Here is a 17,789-nt window from a genome sequence, read left to right as displayed (position 1 = left end):
TAACACCAAAAAATTTGATGTTTAGTTAGCCTGTGCAGCAATTAAGTAGAAATAAATGCTTTTTGTAAACTTTTGTCTTTTCAAATTGTGAAAGTACCTAGAAGACTTCCAATACAATCTTCTAGAAAACCTAAGTTTAGTGACCCTAGACTGGGAAACCCAAGTAACCAATCAGTTCATTGTGTTGCTCATTCTCTGAGATTCAAGTCAAACCAGCTGGCAATTGTGCAACCCTCAACTCCTGTCACTTTTACGTCAACTGATTTTGAATCTGATTTACCTACTTGACAGCCCTTTTTTCGTTGTTTTCTTCTATTAAAAAGAGCAAATATTTTCTTTTCTTTCAGTTCTAGTTTCTAAAAGTGTTCTTCAGTTAGTACTTTAAAAACATTTTGATTCATTTACGTCTACATTTCTAGAAGTCTAGGTCAGAAATGTTGGTACTAGGCAACTATTAAGCAAAGGCATGACTGCTTCAATTCCCTGAATACTATTTTAAATCTGAGGCTCTCTTTTATCAAACCAAATCAATCATAACCATAACAACTAAACCCAGAATATCTTCCTGCCACTTCTGACTATTGTTGACATTTTTAAGAGGACCATTTAAAACAACGTTTCAGAAGTGATTTCAAAAGACTACTGCTAAGTTAAGGTCTCTCTTTGCATGCTTGCATTCACCATCAATTTGTACTGAAGTCTCTTAAAATCAGTCAGTTTGTCTGCATCTACTCTGAATAGCTCATTATCATGCATCACAGGTAACAGCCAAGCCTTGAAAACAGGACACTGCAAATTAATGGAATTTAAAACCATCACTCGGAGCTGGAGATACATTCTTCCGCATAGTAAATATTTCTACCACCATTTGCTGCAATATGACTTAACTTGTAATGAAAGTAGCTTAATTATAACTCTAGATTTAATATGTACAACAAATAGTTGAAAAGTACAATTAATGAGTTTTTAACAGGCAAGATAACTAACAAAAATGAAGAAAAATGTGAAAGGAAAGTCTATGAGGACATTTATCTTCAAACAAGCAAAGAAGTAAATTACAACATAAAACAATAAATTTGCTTTCAGGTCTACTGCATAAAAATAAAGTCTATAAATGTCATTAAATTCCCAGAGATTCATACTTGTGGCCTAGGATCACTTAGGTGAATGAGAAACCTGTTTCACAGGTTCTGACTCAATTCTCTGAGTGATCCTAGGCCACGTCAAAGAAGAGTAGAGATGCAGACCCCCTTAATTTATCTAAGCACAAGAAACCTTTTCACTCAAAGAACCACGCTACCATACATACACATAAGTTCCTTCTCCCTAGCTAGATTTCTCCTTTCTGCAAAATAAGTTTCCTGCTTCAAGGGCCATGGCCTTGGCTCAACACAAGTTGTGCAAATTAGGCTAATTTCCTATTCAACTTTTCCTCCCTAGCAGTATAAATAGTCAAGGCTGTCCCCTGATTAAAAATGTCAACAGAAAGGGTATCAAAAAGGATCAAACGAAAGGCAAATACATGCGCACACACACACACACATTTTGAAATAGGTTTTCTCTAAAAATCAAGTAAAAAGACAAAAGAAAAAAAAATACTTTGAAATATACTTTCTCCACAAAAGCAAAACTATAAATCATACACAATAAATAGCTTGCCTATTTCCTTACTATATTTTACTTTTCACTTTTTAGTTTGGTAATCTAAAAATTTTACACTGTAATAGAAAATAATTCCAAGTGAAAACTTGGAATATCATATAAAAAATTCAAATTGGATGGACGAAAAGGGAGGTGAAAACCCATACTCAGGAATTACTATTACTTCTTTCTGCTCTCCAAATAAAGTTATTTTCTTTCCATCTATTAAAACCAGTAATCATCTTCAATAGAAAAGTTACATCTTCCATATTTTATTTTTTAAAAATTCATAAACTACTTTTTCATCATAAATCTATTTATCTAGATATTGTTTTTTTAAAAAACTGAAACGGAATGAGTTATTTTACAAATCCCAAAAGAATGAAAAAAGTAAAGACTAAGAAAATATCAGATTAACTGATTACAGAGTAATGTATGTTATTCTACATTAGTGTCTCCTGTAAATTTCATATGAATTTTGATAACACGTGCTGAAATCAGACACTTTAAATAACCCCAAATATAACACTGTTAAGTATCAATATAGCAGAATTGATTAGTTTTCTAAGAATTCACTTCCTATTCCCTTAATATCTTCTCTGAGGTAAGCCATTTAACATTAATCCCTAGAAAACATTTAATAAAAAATAGAGTTCTGTTCTAAATAAATTTGGAAAACCCTAAACACCTTGACTCTTCTTTCAGAATGCACAACACACATGAATATACAAAGGTCTGGGAAGTCCTAGGAAAAGAAGACTGGTTTGCCTAACCCAGTTTTTCCCACACAAATTTAACAACAAAACTCTCTTATATGAGATGGCCCTTGAAACTAATATATATTTAGAGAAACCCCGTTTCTCTAATTATATTTCCAGAATTGCCATGTACTTTGCATTTTCCACTGAAATATTACCGACAGATTTACTTAAATGCCTCTGTATCATAAGATACTAGCATTTAAAAAAACTTCCAAGAGGGTAAAAATTTTAAAGAATTCTCCTTTTATACTTACCTTTCTATAATGCTTGTCACTTTCAGATCCATGATCTGTAGCTCTAAATGCTGTCTCTCCTGATGAACCTTAAAGATAAAATATGCAATCATTTAAATTTTGCTGTGATGTCAAAAGATTAAGCTAAATTTTAAATAATGTCTAATTAATTAAAAGGTGAATGGGTTTTTCAGAGCAATTCACTTCCAAAGCATCAAATCACTTTTAGAAAAGTGTTCTTATTTTAAGAATGAAAACAAAAACAAAAAGATACTATAGCACATGTTGAACCTAACTGTTTTTTTAAAAATGTAACTGGAAATTATAATAATAAAAAAAAAAAACAACCTTTGGTAAGATTACTTTATGTCAGAGCACTTACAGTTCAGGAATAAATCACTGCCATTTACAGACCACAGATAGTAAGAAAGAAAGTTAAAATTGTGAACCATGACAAGGCAGATGAGACAAACTAAAATTACTTTTAATTTCAATGACAAAAAACAATTAGAACTATTTCAAGAAGATATTTTGACCAAGCAAATCTTCTTTTTAAATAGCTTTACTCTTATGATACAGATACATATTTAGGAATTTTAGTGTTACCACAAAATAATTATTTTATTAGCCCTATCTAAAGGATTGCCTAATAGAGTTCTGGGATTTTAAAATTCAGCATAAGCAGGATTATGAATTTGGTCTGAGATTTTATTTGCAACTAGTTTATCAGAAGCATTTAAAAGGCATGTTAAGGTCAGCAAAAATGTCTGTTTACACACCTAACAAGAGAAGTAGTTCAGAAGCTCCTATGACTTCACTAACCAATTTGTGACCTGTGAAAAATCAGCAAAAGGGGAAATAGAAATGTAAAATTTAATAGGAATGAGCAAACAAAAATGTCTGAGAATAGGGCAGTAATTGGGCAAATATGCCAGAATTAACATTAATTAATTCTTCTCATGAGGGGCCATCATAATTAAATTTGTTTAAAAGTCACTAAATTGGGTCTAACCAATTATGAAAAGCAAACACAAAGGAAGTCTCATCTACTTGTCAAGAACATGTGATTTTTCTCCTTCAGTGACTAAAAGCCAAGCATGTTTAAGTTCTTATAAATTTTCACTTTATTGAGCTAAATGAAGATTAAAACTACTATGCAACAAAACATTGGTTTATTTTTTTATGGCCTATTTCTTCATTCTTACTATATGTCTTAATTTAAAAAATGGAGATAAATATATCAAGAATTTTTTCTCTGTGCTTCTTAAAATTTTAAATTCGTTCAAACAGATCTTTCCTTACCTGTGGTGAAAACATCCTTCAATAAGCTGAGGCTTTCAACAATCTTGTCAAAATCTGGTGCCAACTTTGCAAGGTCTTCTGAATTAGGAAGGGCTTTTCTAATTTTCTCTGGAGAAAACCAAAAAAATTCACATATTTTCAAAATAAGAATCTAAAAATTAAAATATTCATCTAAAATTTAAATAAACATTGTATATATATTTAAATTATTTTTTCACATTTCTATTTACAAACATACTACATATATCTGAAACGATGTGTTACTCTGATATTTTACAAGGTGTGAAGTTTAAGAAAGACTCTTCAAACACATGGCTGAGATAGATACCTTTGATCTATAAATTAAATGCCTTGAAGCAAAAGCACTGTATTAAAAATGATAATACTGGATTGGAATCTGAAGTACTTCCTGGGAGAAAATACAGGAAAGAGGCAAAGAATCAAAAAGAGAGAAAAATATCTCTTAGAGCATTTGTTTGGCCTGAAGGCAATAAGAGTCAGGAGATTCCAGTTCAAATTGCCTCCTCCTCTTGTAATTTTTAAGAAGATTTACATTCATTATCAATTGGGAATAACTATAAAAAACTCAAGGTGAGCTTTTATTCTATTTCTGATATCTTTATTAATTAAATGGTAAAATTATTATTATTTTTGTTTATGAACATTCAAGCATTTTGTCAAAACCTGGCACCAACTTTACAAGGTCTTCTGAATTAGGAAGAGCTTTACTAATTTTCTCTCAAGAAGACAAAAACATAAATATTCTTAAAATAAGAATATATGCCAGATATTCTAATGCTATTAAAATATTAATTTACTTAATACTCTTGAGATCCTACCGATGGATCCAATCAGTTGAAGGCCTTAAAGGAGAAGTGATGATTTTAGCAGTCAGCTAAAATCAGCTAAGCAGGCAGCCAGGGGAATTCACTGAAAACCTTAACTGGAGCTCCCAGCTTGTGACATAACCTATGGAATCTGAACTTGCCCATCCTATAGTTGTGTCTGCCAATTCCTTACAATATATCTCAATATTTACATAATACATTATATGTATTATATGTATATATCATCTGGTTGTTTCCCTAGAAAACACTGATTAGTACACATTCCTACAAAGTTATTACCTCTACTTTACAGATGAGGAACAGGCACAGAGCTTAAGTCAATTGCCCTGGGAGGCCAGCAAGGAAATGGAGGAACCATGATTCAAGCCCAGTCTAGCTCCAAAATCCAGGAGCTTATCAATGCTGGTTGTACCGGCAAATATATCAAGTTAACAGCTCTCCTCATGATTATCTCCAAAACAATGTGAAAGAATGCCTTTCTTGCAAATAAATATCTTTGTCAACACAATACAATTTATCTTTAAGAAAGTGTTGTGAAAAAAGTACTTGTAGAGATTAATTCCACCTCAATATATACCTAAGTTACTAAATGCCACAAAGTCTAAAAAAAAGACTAAGGAAAATAATTTCATTCCAACTTTTTAAAAAAAGATCACCATGAATCACTGGGCAGACACAGTTATCAAATATACTTATTTTTTCATCTATTTATTTTTAGCAAAAGGGGTACTGTGGCTGACTCTGGGGAGAAACCACTATGGAAACTATGGACTAAATTAGAAAAAATAGAGGTAATCAAGATTCAAAAGTGGATTATGGTGTACCTGCTCTGGGCAACATTATATCAGATACCCAAATGTGTGTTCACCACAACTGTATAATCTTTAAAAAAGAAACAAAAATATTAACCATATACAAATAGGTACAATTGAAAGAAAATGCTCCATAAAGCTAATAGCAGCTGTATTAAAGTGATGGACTAATAAATAATTTCTTTATTATTAATTTTTTCTTTGATAGCTGACTACTTTTTTGGGGGGGTGGGGGGGAATGAGGGGAGTGCATGGCCCAGGAATTGAACCAGGGTCTCCCGCATGGAAGGTGAGCATTCTACCACAGAACCACCCATGTATCCAGCCGACTACTTTTATGAGTAAATTCAAGTGTGTATAGTATTTTCATGAATTAAGAAACTACATCAATACAACTATTTCTCTTTCCTAACGAAATGACCTTACAAGGATTTTAGTGTTGATGATACAAACCAAAATCGATAAACTCATCAATCTCCCACACGATGTCAGGCACAATCCATTTATAATCACTAAGATCAGGTATCATATCTTTCCACTGATCAAAAGTCTAAAAAATAAGAAAGTATGTCAACCAAATGTTCTAAATGCCACTTAAAAAACTCAATAAAATTACCTTAATTAAAATGCTAATCTACAAAGAGGAATGTATGATGTTCAAAACTTTTAGGAAACAAATTTAAGTGGCCACAGTTTCTCTAAAAACAAATTAACGAGCTAGCATATAAAACATTAAATACTCCTTTACTAACATGCAAAGTGTAAGATTTCAAAATACACTCCTATTTCAAGCAAGGTTCATGATTTGGCTTTAAACAATATTGTGGAATAGAAAGAAGACAGACCCAGAGTTAAGATGCCTTGGCTGTAGTCCCAGAACTACAAATAAGTGGTTATGTGGGCATGTCACCTAACTTTCCTATCTCTGCCACTAAATGGCCAACTGAAAATTAAATACAAGTGTTCTACTCCCAGCCCAGTGTTGGTTTCACTTGGTCATTTTCATCTCCTATAATAACTAAGAATCAGAAGGCATTTTTCTATTAGCACGGTTAAAACAATTTAGTATATAACAGAAGCACAAAACAATTTTTAAACATCCAATTATATTCTACTGCACTAAAGAAAAATGATTTATGCTATAAAACTTTAAAACATTAAATTCTAGAATAAATGGGAAATAAGCAAGAAAGTTACTCACCTTTTTGGCTGTATAGCCACCCCCAACAGCAGATCCTAGTATGAGATATCGAAGTTTTAAAAGCCTTGCAGCTAATCTTGCTGGCCAAAAATTCCTGTGTGGCTGGTAGCCACATTTAATTGGAGTAAGCCTCAATTTACGTAAGGGAAGGTTAGTTAGAGAGGAGAACTGCTGAAATGATGTCCTTAATTGGGGTCTTTGAAGCTTTAAGGTAGGATGATGTGAATGATAAATACTTCGTGAAATCAGATGCAGTTTTTGTAGTGGTAAGCTTCCTTTTATTCCAGAGCTATGTTTCACTAAGGACTGGCAAACCTCACTGAAAGAAAAATGGGAATGGGGCAAAGATCAGACTGGGTAACAGCGCAAAGGAAATGACATAAAACCAGCAATGTCCTAAAAGAAAAAAAAAAGAAAAAAAACAAAAAACCGGCAATGTCCTAAAGGGACAAGACATGTGCACACACATGACCATGCTATATCATACCATAGCTCTCACACACTAATCATCTATGATGTACCATGTACTGTTTCAGCATGTGCTCTCTCACTTAATTCTGATAAAATACTACAAAGAAAGTACTATTATTATCCCTATTTTACTGATGATGAAAATGTGCTACAAACCGGGGAACAACTTGCTCAAGTCCACATTAACATAAAGAGTAAAATCAGGATTCAAACTCAGGCAGTGGAACTCTAGAGCCTGCCCTAATTTACTACATCCGGGTTATAATTGTGGTCCAAAGAATTAAAACTGAAAAGAGAAAAGGTAGAGACTTATTTCATTAACTGCTATTCAAAGTATATGTAAAGTTAACAAAAATGCTTACCAACTTTTGCTTTCAAGCACAAAAATCCCAGCAGCTTAGAACAACTATTCTTCACCTCCTCATCAATGTCTCCTAATCCTGACATAGCCCACAGATGGAAATTAAGGAAAAATCATTAATCCTACACCGGACACCTGACTCCCCCTAAAATGAAAGTAGCAAAAAAGCTCCAAAAGAAAGAGAACCTAAATGTAGGTTACTGTTTGGGCTCTCTCCCCTTCTTGGTGGAGAATCAAAGGTACAACAACATATGCCTGATTCTTTTCGTCAGCATATTTTTATAGTGTTTACTGGGAGTCAGGCCCTGTTCTAATTAGTTTTAAAATATTAACTCATTTAATTATATGGAACTGTAAACTGGGCCTTGCTCTGAATCAAGAATCAGTAGGAGCCCTCCATATCAGGAAACCAAGGGAAAACAGGATTTAAAAGGGGGAGCAAATATTCACACAGTATAGGGTTTAGGCACACTGTTCATTTGTAAGTCTACCTGTAAATATTACTTCTGGTTACAAAAACGTTTATCTTCTTTTTAAAAGCTGGGGAACATGTACATTTTCTTTAAGCTCTTCCTCCAATATAAAAAATTTCTATCTTACATAAAGTCAGTCCCTGTCCTTTATTAATCAAGAGATTAGATTTTCCTTGACCTCAAATTTAGCATATATAAAAAGCAAAGCCTTAATCTTAACTTCAAAGTTGTTTTCACACTACACACATGAAAATCAATGACAAAAACATTTCCATGTTAAAAGAATAGTAGCAGGTGTGCCATGGTGGCTCAGCAGACAAAGTTCTCTCGCCTGCCATGCTAGAGACCCGGGGTCGACTTCCAACGCCTGCCCATATAAAAATAAAAAAAGTAGAGAAGTTAAGTGTTTCAAGAGTTCATAGGAAAGGGAGTGATCCTCAGCAGTTAGGTGGTTGGAAAGCAAAGAGTCACAAAAGGGGAAAGAAATTCTAGTTAAAGCAAAAGAAAATGAAGAAAAAACAGATATAATGAGACAGAAGAGAAGGTTCATAGTGATATATGACTGGAAAGGTGGTTAGGGACAAGCCAAGGAGCCAATGACAGTGACTTGACAGCCGAGTTTCAACATTATTCTGTCAGCACTAGGGAACCAGTGAAAGTTTCTGAATAGAGTAAGATTATTCAAACACTAATTAAAGAAGATACATCTCACAATCGTAGGTCAAAGTAAATTAGAAAGGGAGAGAAAAGTATATTATTATTTTAACTACCAAAATAGAGAAGAACATAAAGTAAAGAGGCAGCAGTCAGAAAGGAAAAGGAAAGACAGACACCAAAATGACCAACCAGACACAGGAAGCAAGGAAAAGTCACTAATAACTATGAGGTTTTAACCTGGGGTGACTAATGTTACCACTTACAGTTCTAAGAAATCAAGAGCTAAATCAAGAGCCAAATGAAGTTTCATAACATTCAGCTCAAACTTTTATCAACTCTACCTCTACATCCACTAAGTCTTTGGAGTTAGATAAACTTTGGTTCTCATCCCAGTTTCACTGCTTACTAGCTGTGCAATCAAGTGCAAATTATGAAGTTCCCAAAGACTCATTCCTTAATCTATTAAAATGAGGTAAATAGCTATACAAGAGTGACTCACAAATCAATAATTCAATATTAACAGTCAATAATTCTGTTAGATTCCCTGGTTTATCATTTAAATGACTCTTACAATAATCTAGACTCTTTTGTCCCTTTGGCCTTTTGTTTCTCTTGTCTGGCAAAATACAAACCATAGATGAACCTTACTGTCACTTTTCTCTACCAGAATGGAGCACTGCTAGAGAAAAATCACATCCAACACCAGAGAAATTTCAACTAGGCCCTCAAGACTGCTAAACACTATCATTCTCTTCAGAACAATTAAATAATTTAAAATTGAGAGTGTTGATGGACTGATGACTTTCGACACTATACATGAGGCCCAGCAGATAGAGGTGGCTAAAAGATGCACTGACTGATAGATTGGCAAATAATGGTGTAAACATATGATCGAAAACAATGCTGCTACAAAAAAGGCATGCAATGATGTGAATAAACCTGTGGGACATTTGGTGAGGCAAAATAAGCCAGAAACAAAACAGCAAATATTGTACGATCTCATTTAGAAAATACTTATAAGGAAACTGGGGCCTAGATTCTAAGCTCTTATAGCAGTCACATTTAGTCCGGAGTGGTAATTGCTATTTCTGGATTTGGAGGGGCTGTTTTATGCATCTATAACCTGATATTTAGAGATAAGAATGAAGCTGCTTGGGTCAAGCTTAAGAGAATTCAGAATACAGGTGTAAGGAAGACATTGTCTGTATTTTAGAACTTCACTTACTCTTTGTGACCAAAGGAAGAAAGTTTTATTATGTCCAGAACCTAGGTTTTCTATATTACATAATCAAACACCAACTTGTCTGAATAGATCATTTAAACAATCCAACATAGGGAACCCAGAATAAGAATAAGAGCTTTTAGTCCTGTATAGCTTAATGTAATGCCTGGATACATCCCAGAGCATATGAAGCAGATAATCAAAAAGTACTGCCAAAGTCCCTGGAGGGAGAAAACTTATGGAACGATTAAACTTTACCACAGGGGAAATGACAGATACTGTGTCAAACATTAGGGACACCCTAATCAATAGGTCAAGTCTTTGATCTTGAGGCTTGCTCTTGTAAAGCTTATGTATGTAGCAGAGAAGCTATCCTACCCATAGGTATGCCTAACAATCACCTCTACGGAGGACCTCTTTTGTTGCTCAGATATGACCTTTCTCTCTCTAAGTCCAACTCTGCAAATGAAATCATTGCCCTCCGAACTTGGGACATGACATCCAGGGATGAAAGTCTCCCTGGCACCATGGGAGATGACCCCCAAGGATGAGCCTGGCCCTGGCACCATGGGATCAACAAGGCCATCCTGACCAAAAGGGGGAAGAGAAGTGTAACAAATAAGGCATCAGTGGCTGAGAGAGTTCAAATAGAGTCGAAAGGCTATGCTGGAGGTCACTCTTATGCATGCTTCAGTTAGACCATTGCTACCTATCATAACTTGCCAAACTCCAACTAAAACCATTCCTACTGATCCTAAAGAATACCTAGGGCATTATATAAGATGTGACAAAGGTTCCATGCAGTAGGGTAACTCTCCAAAATCTACAACCTCCAGATGTCTTGAAATGCAGAGGGGCCAGCCTTTCCAGAACATCAACTAGTTCCTTCCCTCTAACCCATATTATTAACATGAAAAAGTTAGAATGAGAATAGCCTTCCACATGAAAAAGTTAGAATGGGCATAGCCCAAATACCCCTAAACAGTGAGAGAAAGATCAAAGGTGATAGTGGAGTTATACAGAGAAGGTACTTGGAAATTTATTGCTTTTATGTATATAAATATATTTAAAGAGAAGGAGGAGTGAAACAGAGATACAGGATTTAACAAATGAGTACGAATGCTGAATCATTATATTGATATTTCTGTTGGTCTCCAGTGTCTTAGAGCAGCTAGAGGAAAAACTGAAAAATCTTGGAACTGTAACCCATACCAAACTTTAAAATCTATTCTATAACTACTTGTTAAAATGCATTTGGAAATGTATATTTCACAATAATAAAAAAAAAAAAAACAGATTGCCTGACAATCTTATTTCATTTCTCTTATCAACTCATTCTTTGACTCTTTGTTTGGACTATTTAGGTGTTCTCCAATTTCCTTTAACCTCCTACATCCCCCCCCCCACCCAGTTCCTCCACCAACTCTCAGTAGATAACCTTACCTCCTACTTCCCAGAGAAGATGGACACCATCAGACGGAAAAATGTCCAACTTCCTTAGGTGAAATCTGTTCTCTTACTACATCTACACCCTTCCTATCCTAACCACCCCTGCAAGATTATCCATTAGTATTTATGTGACAGCTAAGATTCAGAATTAGAGCTCTGAGGCTATGAAACTCAGTACTACCCCTTACAGGAACTGTTTAAAAAATTGAAAAAGTCACCAGACTTTGAGTAGAGATATGAATGGAGCTGATCTGGATAAGACTAAGGTAAATCAGAATACAGGGTAAAGGATGATAGTGTCCATATTTTAAAACTTCAACCTCTGTGTGAGACCTAAGGGAGAGATGTTTATTTGGTACAAAATTTGTATTTCCTAATTTAACTTGTATGGTCAGTTCAGCTGGACAGCATAAGTACATGGAATCTTGAATAGGGCGTGAGATCTTGTTGTCTTCTCCAGGTTAGTATGATGCCTGAATACATCCCAGAGTAATATGGGCAGTGAATGAAGAAGTATTTGCAAGGTCCCCTTGGGGGACTGGGGAGAAAGTAGGAAATATTCAATTTCCCCATTTGAATATTTGGAGAATTCCCCATTTGGAGAATTTCTGATATTCTCCCAAGCAGTGAGGACAATCAAGTCAATAGGCCAAGCCCTTGATCTTGGGGTTTGTCCCTGTGAAACTTATTCCTGCAAAGGATAAGCTAAGCCTATTAAAATTAGGCCTAAGAGCCACCCCCAGAGAATCTCTTCTGTTGCTCAGATGTGGCCTCTATCTCTAAGCCAACTTGGCAGGCAAACTCACTGCCCTTCCCCCCAGTGTGGGACATGACTCCCAAAGGAGTAAATCTCCCTTGCAATGTGGGACAGAAATCCTGGAATGAGCCAGGACCCAGGATCAAGGAATTGAGAAAGTCTTCTTGATCAAAAGGGAGAAGAGAGAAATGAGACAAAATAAAATTTCAGTGGCTGAGAGATTTCAGAGTCGAGAGACTATCCTGGAGGTTATTCTTATGTATTATATAGATATACCTTTTTAGTTTATAGTGTACTGGAGTAGCTGGAGAGAAGTACCTGAAACTGTTGGTCTGTGATCCAGAAGCCTTGATTCTTGAACATGATTGTATAAACATACAACTTTTACAATGTGACTATGGGATTGTGAAAACCTTGTGTCCGTTGCTCCTTTTATCCAGGGTATGGACAGATGAGTAAAAACATATGGATAAAAAAATAAATAATAGGGGGCACAAAGGGTAAAATAAACTGGGTAGATGGAAATGCTGGTGGTCAATGGCAGGCAGGGGTAAGGGATACGGGGATGTTTGCGTTTTTTCTTTTATTTCTTTTTCTGGAATGATGCAAATGCTCTAAAAAAATGATCATGGTGATGAATACACAACTATATGATGAAATTGTGAGCCACTAATTGTACACCATGTGGAATTTTGTGTGTGAAAATTTATCAATAAAAATATTAAAAAAAATAAAAAGATTACCCTTTAAAAGGTAATCCTCCTGCATGGAATTCTTTCTTCTCTTAAGTTTTCAGGAATCAAATACCATGTCTCATTTTAAAGGCAGGGGGGCACCTACACCACTGAAAGCCAAACCAATCCAGTTCCCATTTCTATCATTTCAGTGCAACAGTTCTTACTGAGGACACCAAAAGCTTCCAATACGCCCCACCCCTCATCGTATCTGACCTCTCAGCCATATTTGACAATGTTGTCTCCTCTTCATTTTTGGAGTTTCCTCTTTCTTTTCAGTTTCAGTCTTCAACTACCTTTTAACATTGGGAGTTCATCAAGGCTTAGAAATCCACTTCTCTTCTCATTTATACTCTTAGCCTGGTCAATTTTATCCACACATCTTACACACATTTTCTTAATTATCATTCACACATCTATGGTTCTCAAATTTATTTCTAATACAAACAGTTTTTTTGGGTGTGTGTCCAAATGCCTATACTAAACATTACCACTAAGATACCAAAAAAGGACCTCAAACTCAAGAGGTTTAATGTCATAAACTCTCGCCTCCACAATCTACCTGATCCGTCTGCAGGATTCCCTATCTTGGGAAATGGCAGAAATACCTACCCAGTTACATAAGCTACAAACCTGGAGGTCATTCTTGATACCCTCCTCATTCTCAATCATCATCAAGTTTTACTTTACTTCTAACATGTATCTCAAATCTTCCACTTCTCTCCATCTCTACTGGTACCACCCCATACTTGGGCCATGACAACAGCCTGTATCAATGTATTCTCCACAGTACAGCCAGAGTGTTTTTCTTAAATGCAAACCTGATCACTGTCCCTCATTAAAAGGCTCTCCCAGCCCCTGCATTTAGAATAAAATCCATACCTCTGGTAATAAAGGCCTGAATGTTCTGGTCCCTGGCTTGCACCCTCTTGCCTATGAGCTTTACCCAGACTAATTTGCACCCAGTTCTTTCATTGCGTCATGCTCCTTCCCACACAGGGTCTTAATCTTGCTGTTCTTAAATAAAATCCTCTACCTGCTTAACTCCTGCTGCCGCTCACAATCAAGCTTCAATTCAAGCACTTTCACTTCTTCCTAAACCTTCCTTCTAATTCAAGTCCCCATGCTAGATACAGTTCTTCACTCCTTGTACTTTTTTGTTGTTGTGTTTATTAAATCTGCATTACATAATTGTGTAATTATAACATTAATATTTGTCTCCACCAGTAAGCTGCAATCAACATAAGGCTAGGATCTTGACTGCTTTGTTTACCATTGCATTTCCAAGAACCTAGCCCACTGTCTAACAAACAAGAAACAATGAATAAATTTGTCGAATGAACACGTTATTAGAAGAAGTAAATGGCAAAAAACAGGTAAAAGACCAACACAAAGTAAGTGTTTTATTAAAATAATTTCAGTATTAATGTACATTAACCTCCTTTAATGTATGAATGGATAAACAGCCCTTTAATCCTCAAGAAGTTATCTGTATTTTTTTTTTTGGAAGAAGTGAAACCAAAAATAACTCCAATGAGATGAACTCCAGACTTGAGTGGCCTTTATCCCTATGATTTTTTTTTTAAGTGGATAAGATACTTTAATAGGTGTAACAAGAAATATAGATGGCCAACAAACAGAAAAAATGTTCAATCTTAAATATAAACCAAGAAATGCAAATAAATATAATAAGCTTTCAGTTCAGGCACTAGCCTGAGTCTTCACCTAGCCCCTTTCAAGGCTCCATCTTATTTTTTCGATTTGACAGTTATATCCCCTTATGTGTATCATCTCATTATCTTCCTTTTACAGATGAAAAACGAAGGTACAAAGTATTTAAATTACTTCAGCAAAGGTATACAGGTAATAGGCGTGGCAGAGTTGGAATAGGAATTCAGGAAGTTAGGCTCCAGAATCAACCCTCTGAACACTATACTACGCTGTCTCTAAATGGATTAAGGCAGAGTTTTCAAGTGTGATTTGTGGGTAGTTATACTCTTTTAGAAGAACTATGAAGTCAAAACCTACCATAATAGTACTAAAATATTATCTGCCTTTTTCGTTTTCTTTCACGATGGGTGATACTGTAAAAGACTGAATACAGAAGGAGATATGAGAATCCAGCTGAGTTCCATTAAAGCAGATATTAAAGAGATTTGCAAAAAATGTACACAAAGCCATTCTTCTCACTAAACTTTTTTGTTTTGTAAGTATGATTTTTATAGCATATTTGTTAATATGTAGTTTATGGCTATTTTTAAATGAATTAGTTCATATTTTGCTGTTTTTATTTCCAATAGGTTAAACGTCAGTAAGTAAAACTTAAATAAATATAAGCTCTTTGGAGTCCTCAATAATTTTTAAGAATGTAAGGGGTCCTGAGAAAATAAAGCCCGAGAACTCCTAAATCAAAGAATTACCTGTACACAACAGCTGGGTTAATTGGGCCTCTATCCCCCCTTCCTTTGCCCTCATATATACAAAGCTTAACCTACGGGAATCTGACTTCTGCACAAGAAATAAAATCTCTCAGAACTTTCTTTAAACTACAGTAGTGTTTCGAAAAATGTGGTATGGAAGACCTTTTAAAAACTGGTTTAAAGAAAAATGTCAGAGATCATGTGAACATGGCAAAAATTGTTGAGGAAAGTTTGAGAAATGTTCTCAAGCAAATCATTCATCTCTCTGGGGTGGGTCTTTGATGTAGTTGTAGGGGCCTGAGTCCATGATATTTTTGTTTTTCATTATTTCTTCTGTTTCAACACTTCAAAATCCCTGATTTCCACAATGGTGGCAAAAATAGCCATGGAAAGGGGCAGGGAGAGGGAATGAATGCAGCAGTCTGGTATTTCAACTCAGGATATACTTGTAAAACGTTCTTCAATTAGTCTCCTGGAAGATAACTGACCCTAAGCAAAATTCAAGCACTTAGAAAGGCACCGTCAAGAATCAATTCTAGAACTTCCAAATAAAGATGATACTCTAAGAGATCAATGCTGATAGGAGAGAAGACTTTTTCACAACTGTGTCCTCTTGAGATATAGGTAAGGAAAGTGAAGAGAAGAAATTGAGATTTACTGAAGCACTATCTGGAGAAAGGATGCTTGGGTGACCATCTCTCTACTCCAATAGGCCAAGCAACCTGTATGTGTTGGGAGCACTTGGGGGAGAGGTGCTTTCCTAGAATGAGCCCCTAGCTAAGGATCCTCTGTGGGTGGGTGGGAGGAAGGGGAGGAGGGAGGGGGGAAGGAGGTAGGGGGAAGGGGAGGGAAGAAGGGGGGAAGGAGGTAGGGGAGGGGGAGGGGGAGGGGGAAGGGGAGAGAGAGAGAGAGAGAGAGAGAGAGAGAGAGAGAGAGAGAGAGAAGCAAACATATGAAGTTCTTAGTATCCTCAGGAGGATTCTTGAAGATACTTCAGACATAAAATAAATACAGGTTGTTATTCAAAAATAACAAATAGCAATTCAAAGTTTATAGAATTAAACATGTCTTTAAGAGTTTAATAAATGTTAAAAAATTCATGAGAATTAAAACTATAACATCTGTACAAAAAAAAAAAAAATAGCAAGGCCAGAAAATGAATTAAGGAAATTCCCCAGAACCTAGACTATAAAGAAAAAAAGGTAGAAAATATGAGAGAAAAGTTCAGTGATACAAAGCAGTGATGTCCAAGGGACAGGGAGAAGGGCATATGGAATGCCTCCCATGGGTTGCCCAAAATGATCCACTGGGGTTAAGGGAGAAAGTACCGAAGTTTCTAGATACAATCTTTTTTGTACCTCACGCTTTAAGAATACGTTAGGGTAAATTTGTAACATAAGCAATTAATCAGTACAGAATTTACATAGATATAATTGAAAATCAGTGAGTGTGCACACACATATTGGGTACAATGTACAAATTTTTCAATGGATTTTGGATGCAGATCACATTTTGAAAATCATGGGCATATAGGATCAATCAAAGAGGATTAATATTCATCTAACAGGTATCTGAAGGGCAAAAACAAGAAAAGGAAAGGGAGAAAATAAAGAAGTGAAGAAAATTTCTACACATTGATGAAAGATAGGAATTTTTTAAACAAAAGGGTTACTGAGTGCCAAGCCAGAAGAGTGGGGCTGCGGGAAGACTTGAACAAGGACAAAGCCTTGAGAAATTTAAGACACAGCATAAATTAGAGATCTTAAATACTTCCCTGAGGGAAAACACAAGATACTTACAAACGCACATAAATCAGATGGTCATGAGTTCTTATCAACAACAATGGAGGCTAAAAGAAAATGTAGTAGTGCCTTCATAGTTCTGAAGGCAAAGGATTTAAATACAGACATCTAACATTTGCCTAAACTAAAAATCAGACGTGATGCAAAACAGGGATTGTTTCCCCCAGAAATCACCTCTTTTCTCTCATCTATTATCTCAACGTATTTAACGGTTCTTAATATGCAATTCTTTTTTCAACAATTTTATCCAAATATTTGTTGCACTCCAATAAATGTTGGTCATTGGTCTTCTCACATGTGTATGAGTATATATTTAGATATAAATGTCAAAAAACGTTTATGTTTCCATCTGTTAAAGAAAAGGAATTTAGGTGTACTCCACAACATGCAGAGGCATGAAGGCACAAGATAGATTCCAGAGCTTGGGCTTCTATCCTTCCACTCCACTACTGCAGGTAACTAAACTGTGCAATGAATCAGCATGAGACACTTTTCAAGCCATGACTCTATACACAGTCCACAGTAACTGTAGAAACAATTTAGCCCAGGAACATCCAATCGAATAAACAAAGAATATTAATCACAAATCAGCTTGGGTTTTTTAAACTCACCTTTCAAAGTTCTCCTACATATTTTAATTGCTCC

The 17,789-nt window shown here is 35.4% G+C and overlaps 1 protein-coding gene across 6 annotated transcripts in view; it reads right to left on the bottom strand.

Annotated features, from left to right (window-relative positions):
• OPA1 (OPA1 mitochondrial dynamin like GTPase) overlaps positions 1–17,789 on the bottom strand; it is a 101,938-nt gene that overhangs the window by 82,787 nt on the left and 1,362 nt on the right. For 3 of the 6 annotated variants that reach the window (XM_077117900.1, XM_077117902.1, XM_077117905.1), the window contains exons 2-6: positions 6,799–7,117; positions 6,051–6,147; positions 3,938–4,045; positions 3,415–3,468; positions 2,657–2,724 (exon numbers count right to left, since the gene is read on the bottom strand). In XM_077117900.1, coding sequence (XP_076974015.1) covers positions 2,657–2,724; positions 3,415–3,468; positions 3,938–4,045; positions 6,051–6,147; positions 6,799–7,117 — 646 coding nt within the window. Of the gene's footprint in view, positions 1–2,656; positions 2,725–3,414; positions 3,469–3,937; positions 4,046–6,050; positions 6,148–6,798; positions 7,118–17,789 lie in introns of those variants that run through there. The other 3 variants (XM_077117901.1, XM_077117903.1, XM_077117904.1) reach the window with 2 other exon arrangements.

Source organism: Tamandua tetradactyla, chromosome 10, assembly GCF_023851605.1.
Source record: "Tamandua tetradactyla isolate mTamTet1 chromosome 10, mTamTet1.pri, whole genome shotgun sequence".
NCBI lineage: Eukaryota > Metazoa > Chordata > Mammalia > Pilosa > Myrmecophagidae > Tamandua > Tamandua tetradactyla.
The sequence above is the reverse complement of the archived record's forward strand: the minus strand, read 5'-3'. Positions and strand labels throughout refer to the sequence as shown.